Here is an 18,094-nt window from a genome sequence, read left to right as displayed (position 1 = left end):
GGAGGCAGCTATATGCTGCTTCCCTCTCTCCTTACTTAACAAGTGCTATCTTTTGCTATCACTCTTGGAAATAGAGTAGGAAAAGAACTACCTAATTAAGATTAAGATGTTCTCCACTGAGATGATAATCAGCTAAATGCAAAGAATCTCTCAACACCTGCATGATCATTTATAGCGATTAGCTTTCAGTATACTGTTTTTTTATGCATTGGTTTCACACTATTTCACAGGTAAATTCTTCTATTTAGAATAGAAGAATCTCCATTTATCTGTGCATAAAACACTTGGTCTTTCATATTTATGGCAAACATCCTAGTCCTATTTAGGTGGGTTTTTTTTCCTGTTCTACTTCTAAGAAACAAACAAACAAAAAATAACAATTCAAATAAGGAGAGGAGGCAACAATTTCTTTGCTTTTTAGTGTTATGGAGTTTTTGGACCACAGAAATTTAATTTTTTCCACATAATGAAATAGCTGTTTGTTCCACTGTACCTTCTCCCACTCCCTAAATGCTTAGGAATTCTTTCTGCAACTTACGACCGAATAGACACCCATCCATATTGTTGACATTTTTATGGTTTGTTTTTTATATTTAAGTCTTTAACATCAAATGGTGCGAGATATGTCCCAGTACAATTTCTTGAATAATCATCTTTTCTCCCACTGATTTGGGATGCCATATTTATCGTATACTAAATTCTTATACTGGTATCTATTCTTGGACTTTCTATTTGATTAGATTGATATATCCAACATTTCATCAAAATCACACTGTTTTAATGACTGCAGCTTTATTAGTTTTAAAATCTAGTATTTCAAGGCCATCATTATTCCTTTTAAAAAAGATTTTCTTGATAAGTCTCACCTTGATACACTTTGTCAAAATCCAAATAAAAGTCCCACAGGGAGTCTGAATTTTCCTTAAGCATATACATTAACATGAGAAAATCCGACATATTAGTAGTCTTCCCATCAAGGAACATAATATGTAACTCCTTTTATATTAAAGAAAAATTTTACTTCCTTCAGTATTATTCTAGTTTCCTTCATGTAAGGCCCACATATTTCTTTTCCCTAAAGTTCTCCTATTTTTTTATTTTTTCCTGTAAAGAACTAGCCCTTGGATTTATCAACTTTCCAATTTTTTCTGTTTTCCAAAGCATCATTTAGATTTAAATTTTTATCATTTTCTTTAATCTGCTTTATGTTTGTTTTATTAGTCTTTTCTTCCTACTTCTTGCACTGAATATTTACTTAACCTGTTTTCTTGTTAAATAATAAAATCACTTTTAAGGTTATGAATGTTACTCTGAGTATAGCTTCAACTGTATATAAGTTCTAAGAAGTAGAGTTCTAAACTTTAATTATTTTCTATCTAGTCTATAATGGTAATTTTTGCTTTTCCATTTGATTCTGTCTTTACTTAGGAGATTGCATTTTTATTCCAAATGACTGGGTGGTTTTAATTAAGATTTTTTTTTGTTTTTTTTTTTTGTGGTACACGGGCCTCTCACTGTTGTGGCCTCTGCCGTTGTGGAGCACAGGCTCCGGACGCGCAGGCTCAGCGGCCATGGCTCACGGGCCCAGCCGCTCCGCGGCATGTGGGATCTTTCCGGACCGGGGCACAAACCCATGTCTCCTGCATCGGCAGGCGGACTCTCAACCACTGCGCCACCAGGGAAGCCCCTTAATTAAGTTTTTGATAGCTATCAATTTGTGTTTTATTATATTCTGGAAAAGAGACTTATAGAGTTGTTTCTTTGGAGAATTCAGTTTTTTTGGTGGTCTGGTATGTGGTCAGTTGGATTAGATTATTAAATGCATTATTAAAATTCTCTTTGCCCCTATTTATTTTCTTGTCTATTTGTGGCCAAGGCTAAGAGGTATGTACTAAAGTCTCAAAATGAGAATTTTCTGTCAACTTTTCCTCCTTGGTAGTTTTCTCTTACAATCTGATTATATACTTTCCCCTGTATCACATATAAAGGCTTACAGTGGTTTAGGATGGCTGGTGCCTTTCTGTGCATCATCTGTGCCACACCTTGCCTTGAGGCCGATAAAACACGTTCACATTCAACACCTTATTGGGTCCTCAGAACAACCCATTAGATAGACAAGGCAGTTACTGTCCTCATCTCTGTTTTACAAAAGTCAAAACTGAAACTAAATGACTGCTCCACAGTGATATCACTCAGACCTGTCTTGAAACTCCTAGTTTGGTACCCTTGTCATCCCACTCTGCATAATCACAGGCCTGTCTCGTTAGTTGGACCATGAGTTCTTGAAGCCTGGACCCACATCTGTGTCCTCCACAATACTGGCACACAGGCTGTTTATTCTACGGGGGATATTCTGCTGGGGGTACAGGGTCTTGGGGCCAAGAAGGGTGAAACTAACACACAAGACATAAAAAGAGATATACCGATGTGCAGCGAACAACTGTGATTGAAAGAGAATCTTCAGCTTCCCTGAAAAAAAAGAATAAAGGTAAAAAAAGTCATCATTCTGGGTGATACACGTGTGTGTGTGCGTGTGTGTGTGTGTGTGTGTGTGTTAGGGTCAAAAAGACTGGTAGAATTACAAAGCAGCCTCTCTTGCCTCAGCTTCTTTGGCTCAGCAAAATTGAGGACACTGAGAAAGCAGTGATCTGTGAAGGAACTTAAGCTGTCCCAGATGCCACTGCTACCTTAAGAAAATCTTCAGATACTTCCCTCTACCATCTAGTCCATACCTACAGCCACTAAATTAAGTCACTTATCTTTCTTTCTTTTCTTAAATTTTATTTTATTTTTGGCTGCATTGGGTCTTTGTTGCTGCGTGTGGGCTTTCTCTAGTTGCAGTGAGCGGGGGCTACTCTTCGTTGCGGTGTGCGGGCTTCTCATTGCGGTGGCTTTTCTTGTTGCAGAGCACGGGCTCTAGGCGCGCAGCCTGCAGTAGTTGTGGCACATGGGCTCAGTGGTTGTGGCATGCGGGCTCAGTGGCTGTGGCACAGAGGCTTAGTTGCTCCGCGGCATGTGGGATCTTCCTTGACCAGGGATCAAACCCGTGTCCCTTGCATTGGCAGGCAGATTCTTAACCACTGCACCACCAGGGAAGTCCATCCCCACTTATCCTTCATTTAGTCTATATGATGGAAAACTCATCCGGTTGCTATGACCACTAGCTAGGTTTACGTCCAGAAAAAAATTTTAAGAGAAAACAGAGCACTAACACAGATAACTTAGGTTGCTATTTCAGAAAACTGGCTAAACATTCATGAAATAGAATAAATGAATGTGGATAACACTGATCAGATAAAAGCCAACAAGTTTACGGTGTTTGGGCACACAAGTTTGGTGGGTCCAATCATTTAATCAAATACTATACATTTTTGTTTTGTTATAATCTCTTAGGTTCCAAAAGTGATCAAATCAACCAGATAAGTGCCAAACTTCCACTTTGCATTAGAGGACAGAACTGAAAAATCAGTTCATATTTTCCTTTATCTCTGCCATTGCTAGAGAAGCAGTTTGCAAAATAATTTCATTTGATTTCTTGCAATATGAACATTTAGGCCAGCTGCTGCCAGTGTGTTACTTCCTCTAACAGATAAACTCAACCTGAGGTTTCTAAGTGCCTGGGGATTGCCTCTTTTCCATTTTATATAAGAACAGGTCTTTTTCAAGAGAATTCACAACAAACCAATGTCCAAGTACTCTCAAAAGGACAGTTTGGCCTCACAGATAGATAATCAGAGGAATTAGAGAGATTTTGTTGGGTTTTTGTTTGCTTGGGTTTTTACTTTTATAAATGGCAATGACACTGGGAATTAAGCTAAAAAAGTAAGCAGTTCCGGGATTCCCACACAAGTCATGGAGCTGAGAGTGCAGATGCAAGCATACATCAGGTCACAACCCTGCTCACAAGTCTTCAGTGGCTCAGTCTTCCAGGAGGAGAATAACCCCTGAACTCGCTGTATCAGCACCAAGACCCTCCATCATCCGGGCCTCACTTACCAGAACTTTTCTCTAGGTATCCAGTGCCTTAGACAAACTGAACCGCTCAGTGTCCCTACTCCCCAGCCAGTCACTCCTCCTTGTCACTCTGCATGGATCATCCTTCACCTCCATCTTTGTGGCCCAAATTCTACCCAGCATTAAAGGTAGAACTTGGCCAGCCGAAATACTTCTGTACTCTTCTCTGTTTTGTCAAACCACAACTTCCCCACAAGTTGGAGGAATCTCCAGCGTTTACAGCCCCTTTCCCCTGCTTCTCTTGAGACACTGTCTGCCCTCAATCTTAGGGGTATACACGAGCTGTCTCTGTACTACCATCCTGTAAGTGTCTGGGGAGTGGAGCCCCTTTGCACCCAGGGTTCCTTGCCCATTGAACAGATCAGGGTTCAATGTGACCTAAACATTCAAATTTTGGTCTACTGTTTTAAATTGTGAATACTTTTGTTTATTAGTCAGAGTTTGATCTAGCCTGGCAGAGATATTAGTAGCAGTGAAAATCTAAAATTCATTTGCTGGAATGGAGAAATTCTTTGAGAAAACCACCCAGTAATTGGGAAAGCAAACTTCATGATTTCCATAACCATATTTCATTTTTTAAAATGAAATAATCAGGGCTTTCCTGGTGACGCAGTGGTTGAGAGTCCGCCTGCCGATTCAGGGGACACGGGTTCGTGCCCCGGTCCGGGAAGATCCCACATGCCACGGAGCGGCTGGGCCCGTGAACCATGGCCACTGAGCCTGCGTGTCCTGAGGCTGTGCTCCGCAACGGGAGAGGCCTCAACAGTGAGAGGCCCGTGTACTGCAAAAACACACACACACACACACACACACACACACACACACAGAAATAATCAAATCCTTTCCTGGCTGCCCCACCCACTCACCTTATTCCCTAGCAATCTTGAAGCAATATTGGGCGTGGCTGAGAGGATTCTATTTTCTACACTATGATGGATTCTCTGTAAATCTTATGTTTCTCCACAGTGAGATTGTGGACTTCCTGAGGGTGGAGACTGCATCCTGCATTTTCATTTTCTCTTTCTCTGACTTTGTTATTGTTGCCGGTTATTCAGTGTGTGCTGCACATGATAGGCCCTCAGAAATGAAAACCACCACTCACAAAAAGGCACAGACTAAAGTACAAACTTGACGTATCTTCAAGCTGGCTTTCCTCTAACTCTATTTCTCGTTTCCCTTTATTTATATTAAAGTCATTAAAACAGTGTTGGGTGAAAGTTTTAAAAGACAAAGGACTGCACGTGCCTATAGAACATCTGTCAGGCCTCCTCACTCCTGTCACTCACTTCCTCTGTCTTAAAACCAGGGTCGCCAACTGTCAGTGCCAACCACATTCACTCATTCCACTGAGCACCCACTGTGTGCCTGGTCTTAAGGAGATCATGGTCAAAGCAGAAAGTGAGACATTTACAAAAATCACCAGGACACCAGGTAGAAGTTAGTAGGTGCCATACCAATGGAACTACGTATATGCCTACAGGCTGCACCAAGAACATTTAGGAAGAGATGTTAAAAGGGTTAAAGAACAATAAGCAGACTTAGTGTCAATTTAGTCTAATTTTGGGCATATGTTACAACAACCCTATACATCCTAAAGGGGTAGGGCCTATGTATTATTCATAATTACATTCCCCGCAGCGCCTAGCACAGTGTTTTGGGCATTGCAGGGGGTTGATAAATAGAGCACCTTGTGCCTCCCCATCACTTCTGTAGGCAGGTGAAAGAGGGCAGATAGTAACCGAGATGGAATTCTAAAACAAGGCTGTTATTGCTGCTTTAAAGGAGCCTGCACTTTACTTAAATCCCAGGGATATCAGTTATGCCCTTTCTGTCTCCCACCCTTGCTCTATAATAATCTGTGCAATATATATAATAATATATATAATAATTCTGTGGATGATGGAAGACAATTTAGTACCTCAGAATATTGACCGCTCGTTCACGGGAAAGGTCTTCAGCAGGCTCGTTGTTCATCTGGAGGATCTGATCACCAGGGAAAAGCTTGCCATGAGCAGAGCCTCCTGTTGAAGAGAAAAGAAGTAACTGATGTTCATGCCAGGAGAGCCCAGACCCCATGTGTCACAGCAGCTCACCTGAATGGCAGCCTGATCCAGTCCCCAGGGCACTGGCTCACCCACACCCCTGGCCAGACTTGGGCTCACATGGATTTCAGTTTTCCTGTTTACAAAGCATGGATAACGTACCTACCATTCATCACCTTCAAGGGATGTTAGGAGACTGTCCAGGGAAAGAAGACTAGCAGAAACTCCCTGAATCAACAGAGCTGGCCAGCCAATCTACTACATTCATTGCTAAAGAACTCTGGTGTGTGTGTGTGTGTGTGTGTGTGTGTGTGTGTGTGTGTGTGTGTGTGTGTGTGTGTGTGTGTGTGTAAATTCAAATTATTAGATTTTAACTAGTCCCAGATCTCACATCAACACATAGCTGAAGTATGACAAAAAACACTACACATTCCCAGCCTGCTCATCTTCATCCTGATACAGCCTATATTTTACAGACTCAAGTGAAAACAAATCAATAATTTCTATTACTGTCTGCCCAGAAACTCTCCCCAGCTCAGAGCATGTAGGGTTCAGAGAGGACGGCTGGTCCCAATACTGTCACTGCCCCTGAGACTGGCCAGGGGGCCACGGGTGGGCAAATCCCTGCCTGAGGCCAGTGGACCTGGGGTGCAGATCAGCAAGTGCACTTGAAGCTCCTCCCTCCCAGCACCACAGGAAGGTGCAAAGCCCTAGACAGAATTAGGTCGAAATTAGATGTGCCCTGTCTAGCTTTCTGGGGTAGCATTTTCTACATTATGTTATAGCACAGATAGATGGGAAGAGAATGAGAGATATTTCTCCCCAAGAAGCCAAAATCCTTTCTTGTTTCCCAGTCATCCCCTACCTGCTGTGACGGCCACCACTGTGAGGGGAAGGGTCTCAGAAATGTGAAATCCATAGTCCTGGAGGAGATCATCTTTGTCTATTTTTACTGTGTGTTTCACAGGGATGATGGTCTGGGTTGGGATCCCAGGGGGTCCATCAGCTGCAGCATCTTTAGCCCTGGAAGAGAAGGAGTGTGTAAAAAAGACAGAGAGGGAAGTCTAGTTGGTCGCCACAAACCAGGTCAGCCCTAGGCATTCTGGAGGAGGAAGATGCAGAGCTAAGTGGACACCAACTCTCCTCTTGAGAGAGAGACGACACAAACGCCAGTAGATAAGACAGCGGGACATAGCACCGTGCTCTAAAAGAGAGGTCGTGAAGTGCTGTGGGTACTCAGAGAAGAGGTAGAGCAGTTTTAACTTTGTGGGCTAGAGGAGAAGGAATCCGGGAAGCATTTGCTACCTAGAAGAGGTGGCATCTGAGAGATGTCGAGGGTATATCTATACAGCCCAAATCCTGGCACACAAAAGATATTCAGTAACTGCTGCTGAGTGGATGGATGCATAGATGCATGGATGGGTAGGTGGATGGATTCATGGATGGACGCATGGATGGATGGATGGGTGGGTGGATGGATGGGTGGGCGGATGGATGGACGGACAGGCATTCCAGGCAGGGGGCACTGCTTCAGCAGAGGTACAGAAGAGGAAAAACATGGACTGTGAATAGGAACAAGGAATTGCTCAGTTTAGATGTCTAATGATGACTAATTTTTATAGGTGAGTTGTTTCTTTGGTGATTTTTTTCTTTTTTGCTTTATAATGAACGTTGCTTCCCCTTCAACTTTGTAACTGTGAGGATTCCAGTATAAAATCCCAGATATTGCAGACTCCCTCTATATTAATTGTTAAAAACATGTATGTTCTCTATATATCTAAAAGCAGGTAAGTTGAAAGTTATATTTTCTATCTTTCAATACCACAAAGTGAATTTATGAGCTATTTTTCATTTGTCTGTGGCAAATGATTTTTTTCCTTCTAAGAGTCAGTGGTTCTTTCTGAGGAAGGTCAAATAGTGATGGGATAAGGTATTTATTGTCATTATAAAAAAACAACAGAAATGTGGAGGAGTAACAGCTCCCTCGGGGCTCTGCAGCTAAGGTTCATCATTTATTCTCATCTATTTACCAAACACTGTCAGGAACTCTGCCCAATGCAATAGGACCTCGGTTATCTGAAAATCACCTCTCTGTCATTTATAATAATCTCAAGTTTCAACAAGGACCAGGAAATATTAAAAAACTGCTTCGTGGAACCAAAATGCAGGTGACAAGTCCAAGCCTTATTATGCACATTATCCATCAAGGAGCTCTCTTAGGAGCGAGGAGAGGATTTCTCCTAGGTGAGCATATGGGTAATACTGAGAAGTGTTAGAAGACAGACTTAACAAGAGGGAAGAAACAGAAAACTCTGATAATTTATACTGAATAAAACCCATAGGTATTCCTGATTTTTTTTTAAAAAAAGAAAACTTTAAAGCTCTGAAAGGACCTTTCTAAGTAAAATAAATAATATAGTGCACTGAAAGGCAAAAATCAACATCTGCAGTCCTTTGAAAAAGCAACAGGAAGGACACCCTAGACACTACACCTATTTAATGTGGCAGAAGAAATGCCTGGAATACTTATCAGAGAAGGAAAAATGATAAGAGGAATAATAGCGTACCTTTTTTTTCCTAAACAGTTGATGATCTACACCTAGAAAATGAATTCACAAAGAGAATTGCTAGTGCTTAAAAAATAGGTTTAGTGGAGTTGCAGGATAAACACATAAAACACAGCCACAAAAAGCATCCAACAATTCATTAAAAACAGAGTAGCTGAAAGTGTATTAGGCGCTAGGCATTCTTAATAAGCTGATGCAATAAAGGAAGACACAAGTAAAACTGAGGCTGGATTCCTGGTTGGGAAGGTTACATATTGAAAAATGAAAGTAAGTACTGAATGAAAATATAAATTTGATGGAATACTGGTTAAAAATCCTTCCAAATTAAAAAAAAAACTTGATAAATTGATGATAGTAATAGTAGCAGTAACAACAACAACGATAATCATTTGTAACATTTATTGAACACTAACTATGTACCAAGGAGTGATCTAACTTGTTTTCATGGCTCATTTGACCCTTACAACACACTTGTGACGTAGGTATGATTATTATCCCTATTTTATAGATAAGAAGACTGAATCTTGCTTTGAGAAACTTTAACCTGCTTAAAGTCACATAGCTGGGGAGGGAGTTTCAAACTGGGGCTACTTTCTTCAAAGGCACTGCAGCACAGCTGTATAATGCAAACCACATTTGTAAATGTAACTTTTCTAATAGCCACCTGAAAATGGGGGAAGAAATGAAAAAGAAACAAGTGATTTTTAATATATTTTTATTTAACCCAATATATCCAAAATACTATCATTTCAACATGTAATCAATAAAAAAATTATTGATGAGCTATTCTGCACCCTTTTTTTCATATTATGTCTTCAAAATTCAGCATGTATTTTATACTTACAAAGCATGTCAACTTGGATGCTATATTTTCAGCAGAAATTCTCAGATTTCATAAAATTTACAGTTAAAAAGTAAATTTTCAGGCCCAAGTTCTTCCGAACATACTTAAAAGTTTTCCAATAACTGAATGATCAGTCTTTACATTTAAATTAATTAAAATCAAATAAAATTAAGTATTTAATCTCTCACTCATACTAGCCACGTTTTAAGGGCTTAACAGCCATCTCTGGATAATGGCAACCATATTGGACAGCACAGATCTAGAGCCTATGACAATGTATGAAAAATATACGAGACTCTCATATACAAAAAGAAAATTTCTAACTTCAAAATTGTATTAACAGATGTTAGAGCAAATACCTTAAAAGGTACTTTATGTCAATTTGTCAAATCTTATATAGTTATATAAAATATTTATTGTGAGATGTGGGTACCTTTTAATGTAGAGTGGGTCTCCAAAATATGAGAAAACTTGAAGCCTAGAAGCCTTAAAAGAGTTGTGCTTCGGGGCTTCCCTGGTGGCGCAGTGGTTGAGAGTCCGCCTGCCGATGCAGGGGACGCGGGTTCGTGCCCCGGTCCGCGAAGATCCCACATGCCACGGAGAGACTGGGACTGTGAGACATGGCCGCTGAGCCTGCGCGTCCGGAGCCTGTGCTCCGCAACGCGAGAGGCCACAACAGTGAGAGGCCCGCGTACCGCAAAAAAAAAAAAAAAGAGTTGTGCTTCAACCTAGATTATTTGACCTGGGAGCCTGGGCTCTTGAACACTAAATACTGCTGCAAGAATGAGGGTAAACAAGATGTGCAAGCACACACTCACGTGTGGGTACACTTGGGTGTGCATACACCCACCTTCCTCTCTTCTATAGATCACAATCTTAATCTGCTCCTATCAGACAGAGGCGATGATCAAAACTGCATGGCGTGGTCTTCACCAATGAAACGGAATAGAAACTTTAGAAAATCTTTTAAAATATTAGGTGGCTAGCCAGAAATAACATGGTGACATAATCACCACACTGCAGTACTAAACACCATACGAAGTATTACATTTCAAAAAGGTCAAAAGAGAGAATTATAAAAACTAGAAATAAATATGGACAGTTTATGCCAGCTTCTGGAGAGGAGACACATTTTTAAGGATTAGAAAATTAGAGACAGGCATAAGATATAAGATGGATGGTTTGAATGTGAACTTCAATAGCTAATACATAAATACAAATAAATAAAAGATTAGATAACAGAATAGGACACAAGGAGAAATATTAAATGATAAAAGTTTATAACTTCATCTTGTACACAAAAACTAACTCAAAATGAATCACAGACCTAAATACAAGAGCTAAAACTATACAACTCTTAGGAGAAAATATAGGAATAAATCTTTGTGACCTTGGTGTCATATTAGACATGCACAAGTAACAAATGAAAACATAGATAAACTGAACTTCTTCAAAATTAAAAACTCTTCTGCTTCAAAGGACACCACTCTGGACTTCCCTGGTGGTGCAGTGGTTTAGAATCCACCTGCCAATGCAGGGGACTCAGGTTCGAGCCCTGGTCTGGGAAGATCCCACATGCCGTGGAGCAACTAAGCCCATGCGCCACAACTACTGACACTGTGCTCTAGAGCCCATGAGCCACAACTACTGAGCCTGCATACCACAACTACTGACCCTGTGCTCTAGAGCCCATGAGCCACAACTACTGAGCCCGCATACCACAACTACTGAAGCCCGCACGCCTAGAGCCCATGCTCCACAAGAGAAGCCACCGCAATGAAGAGTAGCCCTCCCTCGCCACAACTAGAGAAAGCCCACATGCAGCAACAAAGACCCAACGCAGCCAAAAATAAATAAATAAATAATTTTATTTTTTAAAAAAAGGACACCACTGAGAAAGTGAAAAGACAACCCACAAAATGGGAGAAAATATTTGCAAATCATATATCTAATAAGGACCTTGCATCTAGAATACATAAAGAATTCTTATAATACACTTAAACAAAAAAGACAAATAACCCAAATAAAAATTGGGCAAATAATTTGAATAGACATTTCTCCAAAGAAAACATACAAACAGCCAATGAGCACAAGAAGAGATCATTAGCCATTATGGTAACATAAATCAAAACCACAGTGACATAACACTTTATATCCACTAGGATGGCTATAATCAAAAAGATAGGTCAAGTGTTGGCTAAGGTGGAGAAAATGAAACCCTCATACAGTCTTGTAGTTCCTCAAAAGACTAAACATTGAGTACCATATGACCCAGCAATTCCACTCCTAGGTATATACCCAAGAAAACTGAAAGCATTATGTCCACACAAAACTTGCACGCAAATGGTCACAGCAACATTATTCATAATAGCTCCAAAGTGGAAACAACCCAAGTGTACATCAACTAATGAAATGACAAGACAATATTCCATACTAGACTATTATTCAGCAATAAAAAGGAATGAAATACTGATATATACTATAACATGGATAAACCTTGAACACATTATGCTAAGTGAAGGAAGTCAGCCACAAAAGACTACAAATTGTATGATTCCATTCATGTGATATGTCCAGAATAGGTAAATCTATAGAGACAGAAAGTAGATTAGTGATTGCCTAGGGCTGGGGAAGGAGGGTTTTGAAAGGAAATGGAGAGTGACTACTAATACGTATGGAGTTTCTTTTTGGGGTGATGAAAATCTTCAAAATTCATTGTGGTGATGGCTGTACATCCTTGTGAATACACTAAAAACCAGTGACTTGTACATTTTAAGTGGGTGAACTGCATGGCATGTAAATTATATCTAAATAGAACTGTTGAAAATAAGTAAGTCAATTAAAAAAATAAAATCCTAGAGGGAAAAAGCTTACAATAAAAATATATGCAGAATGGGCATAAATACATGCAGTAAATACCCAGATTTCACGTGCTCAAAGCAAGTGAATTGACAACTTGCACATGAAGAAATAAAAGCTGGTAAATAACAGAAAATGTACAACCTTAGTCATTGAAGAAGCACAACTGAAAGGACTACAGAGAACTATTACATGTCTACTAAAGCACCAAATATGAATAAAAATAATAAAGCCCAACATGTGTGGGCCCTGGTATTTAAGGTTGACTGTATAAATTGGCTATTCAATCTCTCTGGAAAATAATCAGGGAAATTATAATATGAATTTAAAATTTGAGCATTTTCTTTGATCTTCTGTTACCATTTTGACTGACATTCCTCAAAGTAATAACTGCCCTCCCCCCAAATAAAATATTATTTGCACTAGACTATGAATTCCTAGAAGATAAGGGTGACTTTTATTCATCTCTGTGTTCCCTGTGCCATAAAGTCCTAGAACAGAGTATGAACTCAAAAGACCCTAGCTCTTGAATATTCAAAAATATTTACCATAGCTTTATTTAGAATAGTGGAAAAACTTCAAACCACCCAACAGAGAACAGATAAATCAAGCACAGCAAGGAATTGCCCCAAGACTCTACATCAATGAAGTACCACAAGCCTGTGAATCTTAGACATACGTGGAAACACAGCTTAGAAAACACCCTTCCAGAGCATCTTCTAAACTGTGGTTCAAACCCCCTTCCTAAGGGAGAGATCAAATTATTCTGTCCCCACAGCTCCCCATCACCCACAGAATAAAAGTTAAACTCCTCAACCTTACTCTCATGTTCCTTTGTCTTTAAGTCTCAGGCCCTAGCCAACATTCCCTACCCACGCTCCTTCCCAGGCCATCACTCCAGCCTAATCTTACCTGCTGCACCAGTTTTGCATCTGGGCCTCAGTTCATGCAGCTACCTCACAGGAAAATGTGAGGCCAATCAAAGCCCAGCTCAAACGCTGCCTCTTCCAAAATGCCTTCTCTGATTTCCCAGCTAGACACAAGTTCTCTCAGCTCTGAGCTCTTCTGGCCTAGAGCACCTCAACTTCAGTGATAACTGATCCCATATATCATCACCCCGAATAGACCGTAAATTCTCAGGATGCAGGAACCACTTTTTACCCACCGCTGTATTTCTCACCGTACCGAGTGAAGAACTTTGCCCACAGAAAGCATCTGTGCTTATTAGGTGAATACATGAGCAAAATACTATATAGAGACAGCATGATGCAAAATAGTACCTCTAATATGATTAGCAAAGGTGGAAATGTATATTTAACCACTAAAAATAGCAGACAATTTGAATGTGACAGAGTTCAGTGTTTGTCCTTTGTTTGTTTAATTTGAAATATAGCTCAGCCCTATGACAATCGTCCTAATCAAGACCCATCTTTTCCATGTCCCAGAGCTCAGTAAATGGTATCAGGACGAGGCTCAGTTGCTCAAGCCAGACTCCTGGGAGTCATCTTTGACTTTACCCTCCTCTCACCCCTAATATCCTATCCGTCAGTACTACAAAAGATCTCCAAGATGTCCACTTATCTCTATATCTCCATGACCACCATTCTATTTCAGGACCCTGTTACCTGTCCTGAAGAAGATTTCTGTAACAGTCTCCTAGCTGGTCTCCCCACTTTTCATTCTTATCTCACCTGAATGATTCTCCATCCAGCAACCAGACTGATATTATAAATGCAAACCTGCTCATATATCTGCCCTGACTAAATGGCCTAATCCAAAATCCTTAATATGGCTTAATACAGCGCCTGCCCACCACTGAAGCCTCTACAATGAAGCCATTTGTTCTCTCGATATTTTTGTTCCAGCCAGACTAGTATCCTTGGAGTTCCTCAAATACACAAGGTCTTCCCTCTGCCTAGAATACCCCCAACACCTAACATAACACTCTTTAGAGATTTCCCAAAACACCCAACCATACACTATCTGCCCAGCTCCTACTCGATCTTCTGGTTTTGGCAGAAATATTCCTCTCCCTCTGCTGAACCTGTACACCGAACCTGTACATCCCTTTTTGAAACACACATCACCTTTGAAATGACCAGTGTGAAGTCTCTTGTCCTTTCTAGACAACAGCTCATATGGCAAAACCGTGTCTCTCTTGCCCCATGTGCTGAACTCAATGCTAGGCATAGAACACGGCTTAATAAATGTATGGAGACCAAAAGAAAACCACCGACCTTACCATATTTAGAACAGAATCCATTTTGATGCTTTTCAAGTGGGTAGGCTTCATTTATCTGACTTTTCCATTTGGAATGGTGTGCTCCTCCACAACGGTAGACAAATGAAGCCCCGCTGTGCTGGCTAATCCCTGGATGGCATCAGGAACTTTGGCCCAAAGTCTGTTTTTTGACATTTTCCCCAAAGGCCACATTTCAGCTTTTGTTTGGAAAGGGATTGCTTAAGAACAGGACCAAACCGTGGCCTCTCCTCACAAAGAATGTTCAATATTTGACAGAGAACTGAAGGAAATGATCTCTGTAGCAAAATTTCCTCCTCTGAAGAACCTTATAAATATCAAACTAAGCACCGACAATCCAAAAACCTATGTCTGATGCCTCTGTAATGGTTTCAAATCATAAATCTGAGGTCATTGCTGCGATTTCACTTTGGAACAGCATAAGACCTGGCGACACTAATAGAATTCCTGTCAGATAACTGGATCAAGCCTAAGGTAGAACTAGAAAAAACATGTAAAATTTATCATGAAAATAGCCTCGTGTAAACTAATTCTGTATTTTATGGGTCATAAGTTCATACTGAGCTGATCAATAATGCTGAGAAGAAAAAATAACAGAGATAGATTAGGTTTCAAATATTCTCTGGCTTTTTATCTGCTCTCTAATAGGTTGGAAAATATATTTTGCCCCTATCTTGTAACAACAAAGAGTTCACCTTTGAGTTCCAGCAGGATGTGAAGAAACTACTTTGAATCTATGGTTAAACACTGTATTATGTTCAGCTTGAGTGATTTTCAAAGCTAACATCTGGTATAAGCTGGCTTTTTAATCCAAAGTTTATTCAAAGAAAGAAGAAATAGAAGTAGCAGCTTGTACCAGAAAGGAATTTATCATGTAGTCGTAATCATAGGACTATGCTTGTGGCTGTGAAAGTTTCTAGGGGACCACTGAATGTACATACTGTGAGTATAGTGCAAAGGCCTACAGTTGAGAGGAGGAGAAATTATTCCACTGTTACTTTAAAAAGGAGGTTCAGGAGACAATGGCAACCCTGCAGATGCAGCACAGGAGCCTTCTAACCTGTTCTGTTCGAGCCTTTCTGCTTTTGTCCATGGGTCAAAGAGCAATAAAAAATTGGTACCTGAAATGGTCTTTCTACATCATTAGGAGTATTATAAAGGTCAAAGATACCATCCCTATAATTAGTAAACAGACTATGGTTATAATGAACAAGTAAATTTGTAAAGAGTGCAAAACCAATAGCCAGGGCTCTGATACCATGATGCCATGATGCATGTGTGTGTGCGTGTGTGCATATGTATGAATATGTATGCCTGTGTGTACATGTGGGTGTGTGCACATGTGTGCAAACATGTGCATGTGTGTTCACTAGTATTAAGATTCAAGATGAATTGAAGGAAAGAAATCTTTTTAAACCCTGAGGGTAAAACCAAGCACCAAGAAGAAGGCATCAAATCCATCAAGCTCTTTATTATTTTTAAGTCTTGCTCTATAAAACTATTTCTGATTAAGCATAAGAGAATTCAGTAAATCTTATGCAAAATTATGTTAATAATACAATAAAATTATTCTAAAGTTCACATGGAAGAATAGGTAGGTAAGAGTAAAAAAAATGGAAAATGAAGAATAATAAAAGTCTAGTTTAATAGATAATAAATGTAAATAGTTTTAATACAGGTGTGTGAAAACAGGCCGTTAGATCAATGGAACAGAATAGCTAGTCCAGGAAGAGATACAATTTCCCACTCACAGACACAAGAATTTCATATATAATAAAAGTGAAGAAAGGAAAGATCACTCATAGTTAATGGTGATGCAAACATTACTTATTTTGGAAAAAACCAAGTTAAATCTACATCTCACAACCTATACAAAAATAAACTCCAAATTTAGAAATTAAATATAAAATACCTTAAACTATCAAATTGAAAATTAATTAAATTACTTATTGGGTGAGGATTTTCTAAGCTTAGAAGCAATCAAAGAAATCACCAAGAGAATATCATTTAACTATATAAAAATTGAAAATTGTAGGAGACAAAAAAATGGCATAATTAAGTGGAAAAGTATTCTATAACATGTCATTCTCAGTTTATCACCTCCCTAGTTATACAAAGCTGTTAAGAAGATGACAATTTAGTTCAAAGCAAAATGGTTAAAAATTAGTTTATAATGTAATGTCACTATGTTGCAGCTTTTATTAAGTAGTTTGGGGGCTTCCCTGGTGGTGCAGTGGTTGAGAGTCCGCCTGCTGATGCAGGGGACATGGGTTCGTGCCCCGGTCCGGGAAGATCCCACATGCCGTGGAGTGGCTAGGTCCGTGAGCCATGGCCACTGAGCCTGCACAGTGAAAGGCCCGTGTACCGCAAAAAAAAAAAAAAAAAAAAAAAAAAGTAGTTTGTATTACACTATTTTTACAGAAATTCGAAACATGTCACAGAGACCACTTGGGGGGGTTAGTTATTTCTAAAAAAGCACTGATATTGTAAATGTTATTTTTATATTGGAATGTGAAATTAAGTGGTAAGAGAGTAGTCATCTTAATAATATCTGAGTAATTCTGTATTTCTACAATTATAGGTATCACTAGGCTTGCAATCTACACAAGCATACACACACATTCAAACTGAGTGCCACTATCCGAATTTGACTAGTGATTGTAACAATAACCACCCACTGAAAATTAATTTAAAATTGAAGAAATCAAAGCAACTTTAAAAGTTGACACTCTTCCCCAGAAAAACGTCCATTTTAAGACACATTATATAGCTCTAACATTACCAAGGTTCATAAAAGTTAACAATTTGTTTAATAATGTTTGGAAATGGTAATTGTTATTTTTGACTAATTTCCTCCTAGACAATTCAATTAGTGTCAGAGATAAAGTTTAACTTTTATGGAAAAAATGGCAATTACAAGTAAGCAAGTACAACTGGCTGAAATGAGTGGAAGCTTTTAAAAGTCTGAAAAAAAAGCAGGATTGCTAAAAGATGCATGTAAAACTATATGACTACAGATTAACTTCTATGTTTCCTTTTTTAAAAAATTTATTTTCTTTATTACTTTTCTTTATTTTTGTCTGTTTTGGGTCTTCGTTGCTGCGCATGGGCTTCCTCTAGTTGCTGTGAGCCAGGGCTACTCTTCGTTGCAGTACACGGGCTTTTTATTGCAGTGGCTTCTCTTTTTTTTTTTTTTTTTTGAAGTACGCGGGCCTCTCACTGTGTTGTGGCCTCTCCCGTTGCAGAGCACAGGCTCTGGACGTGCAGGCTCAGCGGCCATGGCTCACGGGCCCAGCCGCTCTGCTGCATGTGGGATCTTCCCGGACAGGGGCACGAACCCGTGTCCCCTGCATCGGCAGGCGGACTCTCAACCACTGTGCCACCAGGGAAGCCCCTGCAGTGGCTTCTCTTGTTGTGGAACACAGGCTCTAAGCGAGCGGGCTTCAGTAGCTGTGGTACATGGGCTCAGTAGTTGTGGCTCGCGGGCTCAGTAGTTGTGGCTCACAGG

General features: G+C 39.8%; 1 protein-coding gene across 1 annotated transcript in view; it reads right to left on the bottom strand.

The window, feature by feature from the left end:
- The window catches only part of FRMPD1 (FERM and PDZ domain containing 1), a 131,001-nt gene that overhangs the window by 24,341 nt on the left and 88,566 nt on the right, over positions 1 to 18,094 (bottom strand). Inside the window, exons 5-7 of the mRNA XM_012533648.3 lie at positions 6,922 to 7,079; positions 5,933 to 6,035; positions 2,424 to 2,469 (exon numbers count right to left, since the gene is read on the bottom strand). Of these exons, the coding sequence (XP_012389102.1) occupies positions 2,424 to 2,469; positions 5,933 to 6,035; positions 6,922 to 7,079 (307 nt within the window). The remainder of the gene's footprint in view (positions 1 to 2,423; positions 2,470 to 5,932; positions 6,036 to 6,921; positions 7,080 to 18,094) is intronic.

This window comes from Orcinus orca, chromosome 6 (assembly GCF_937001465.1).
Source record: "Orcinus orca chromosome 6, mOrcOrc1.1, whole genome shotgun sequence".
Lineage (NCBI taxonomy): Eukaryota > Metazoa > Chordata > Mammalia > Artiodactyla > Delphinidae > Orcinus > Orcinus orca.
This window is presented reverse-complemented; position numbering and strand designations above follow the sequence as displayed.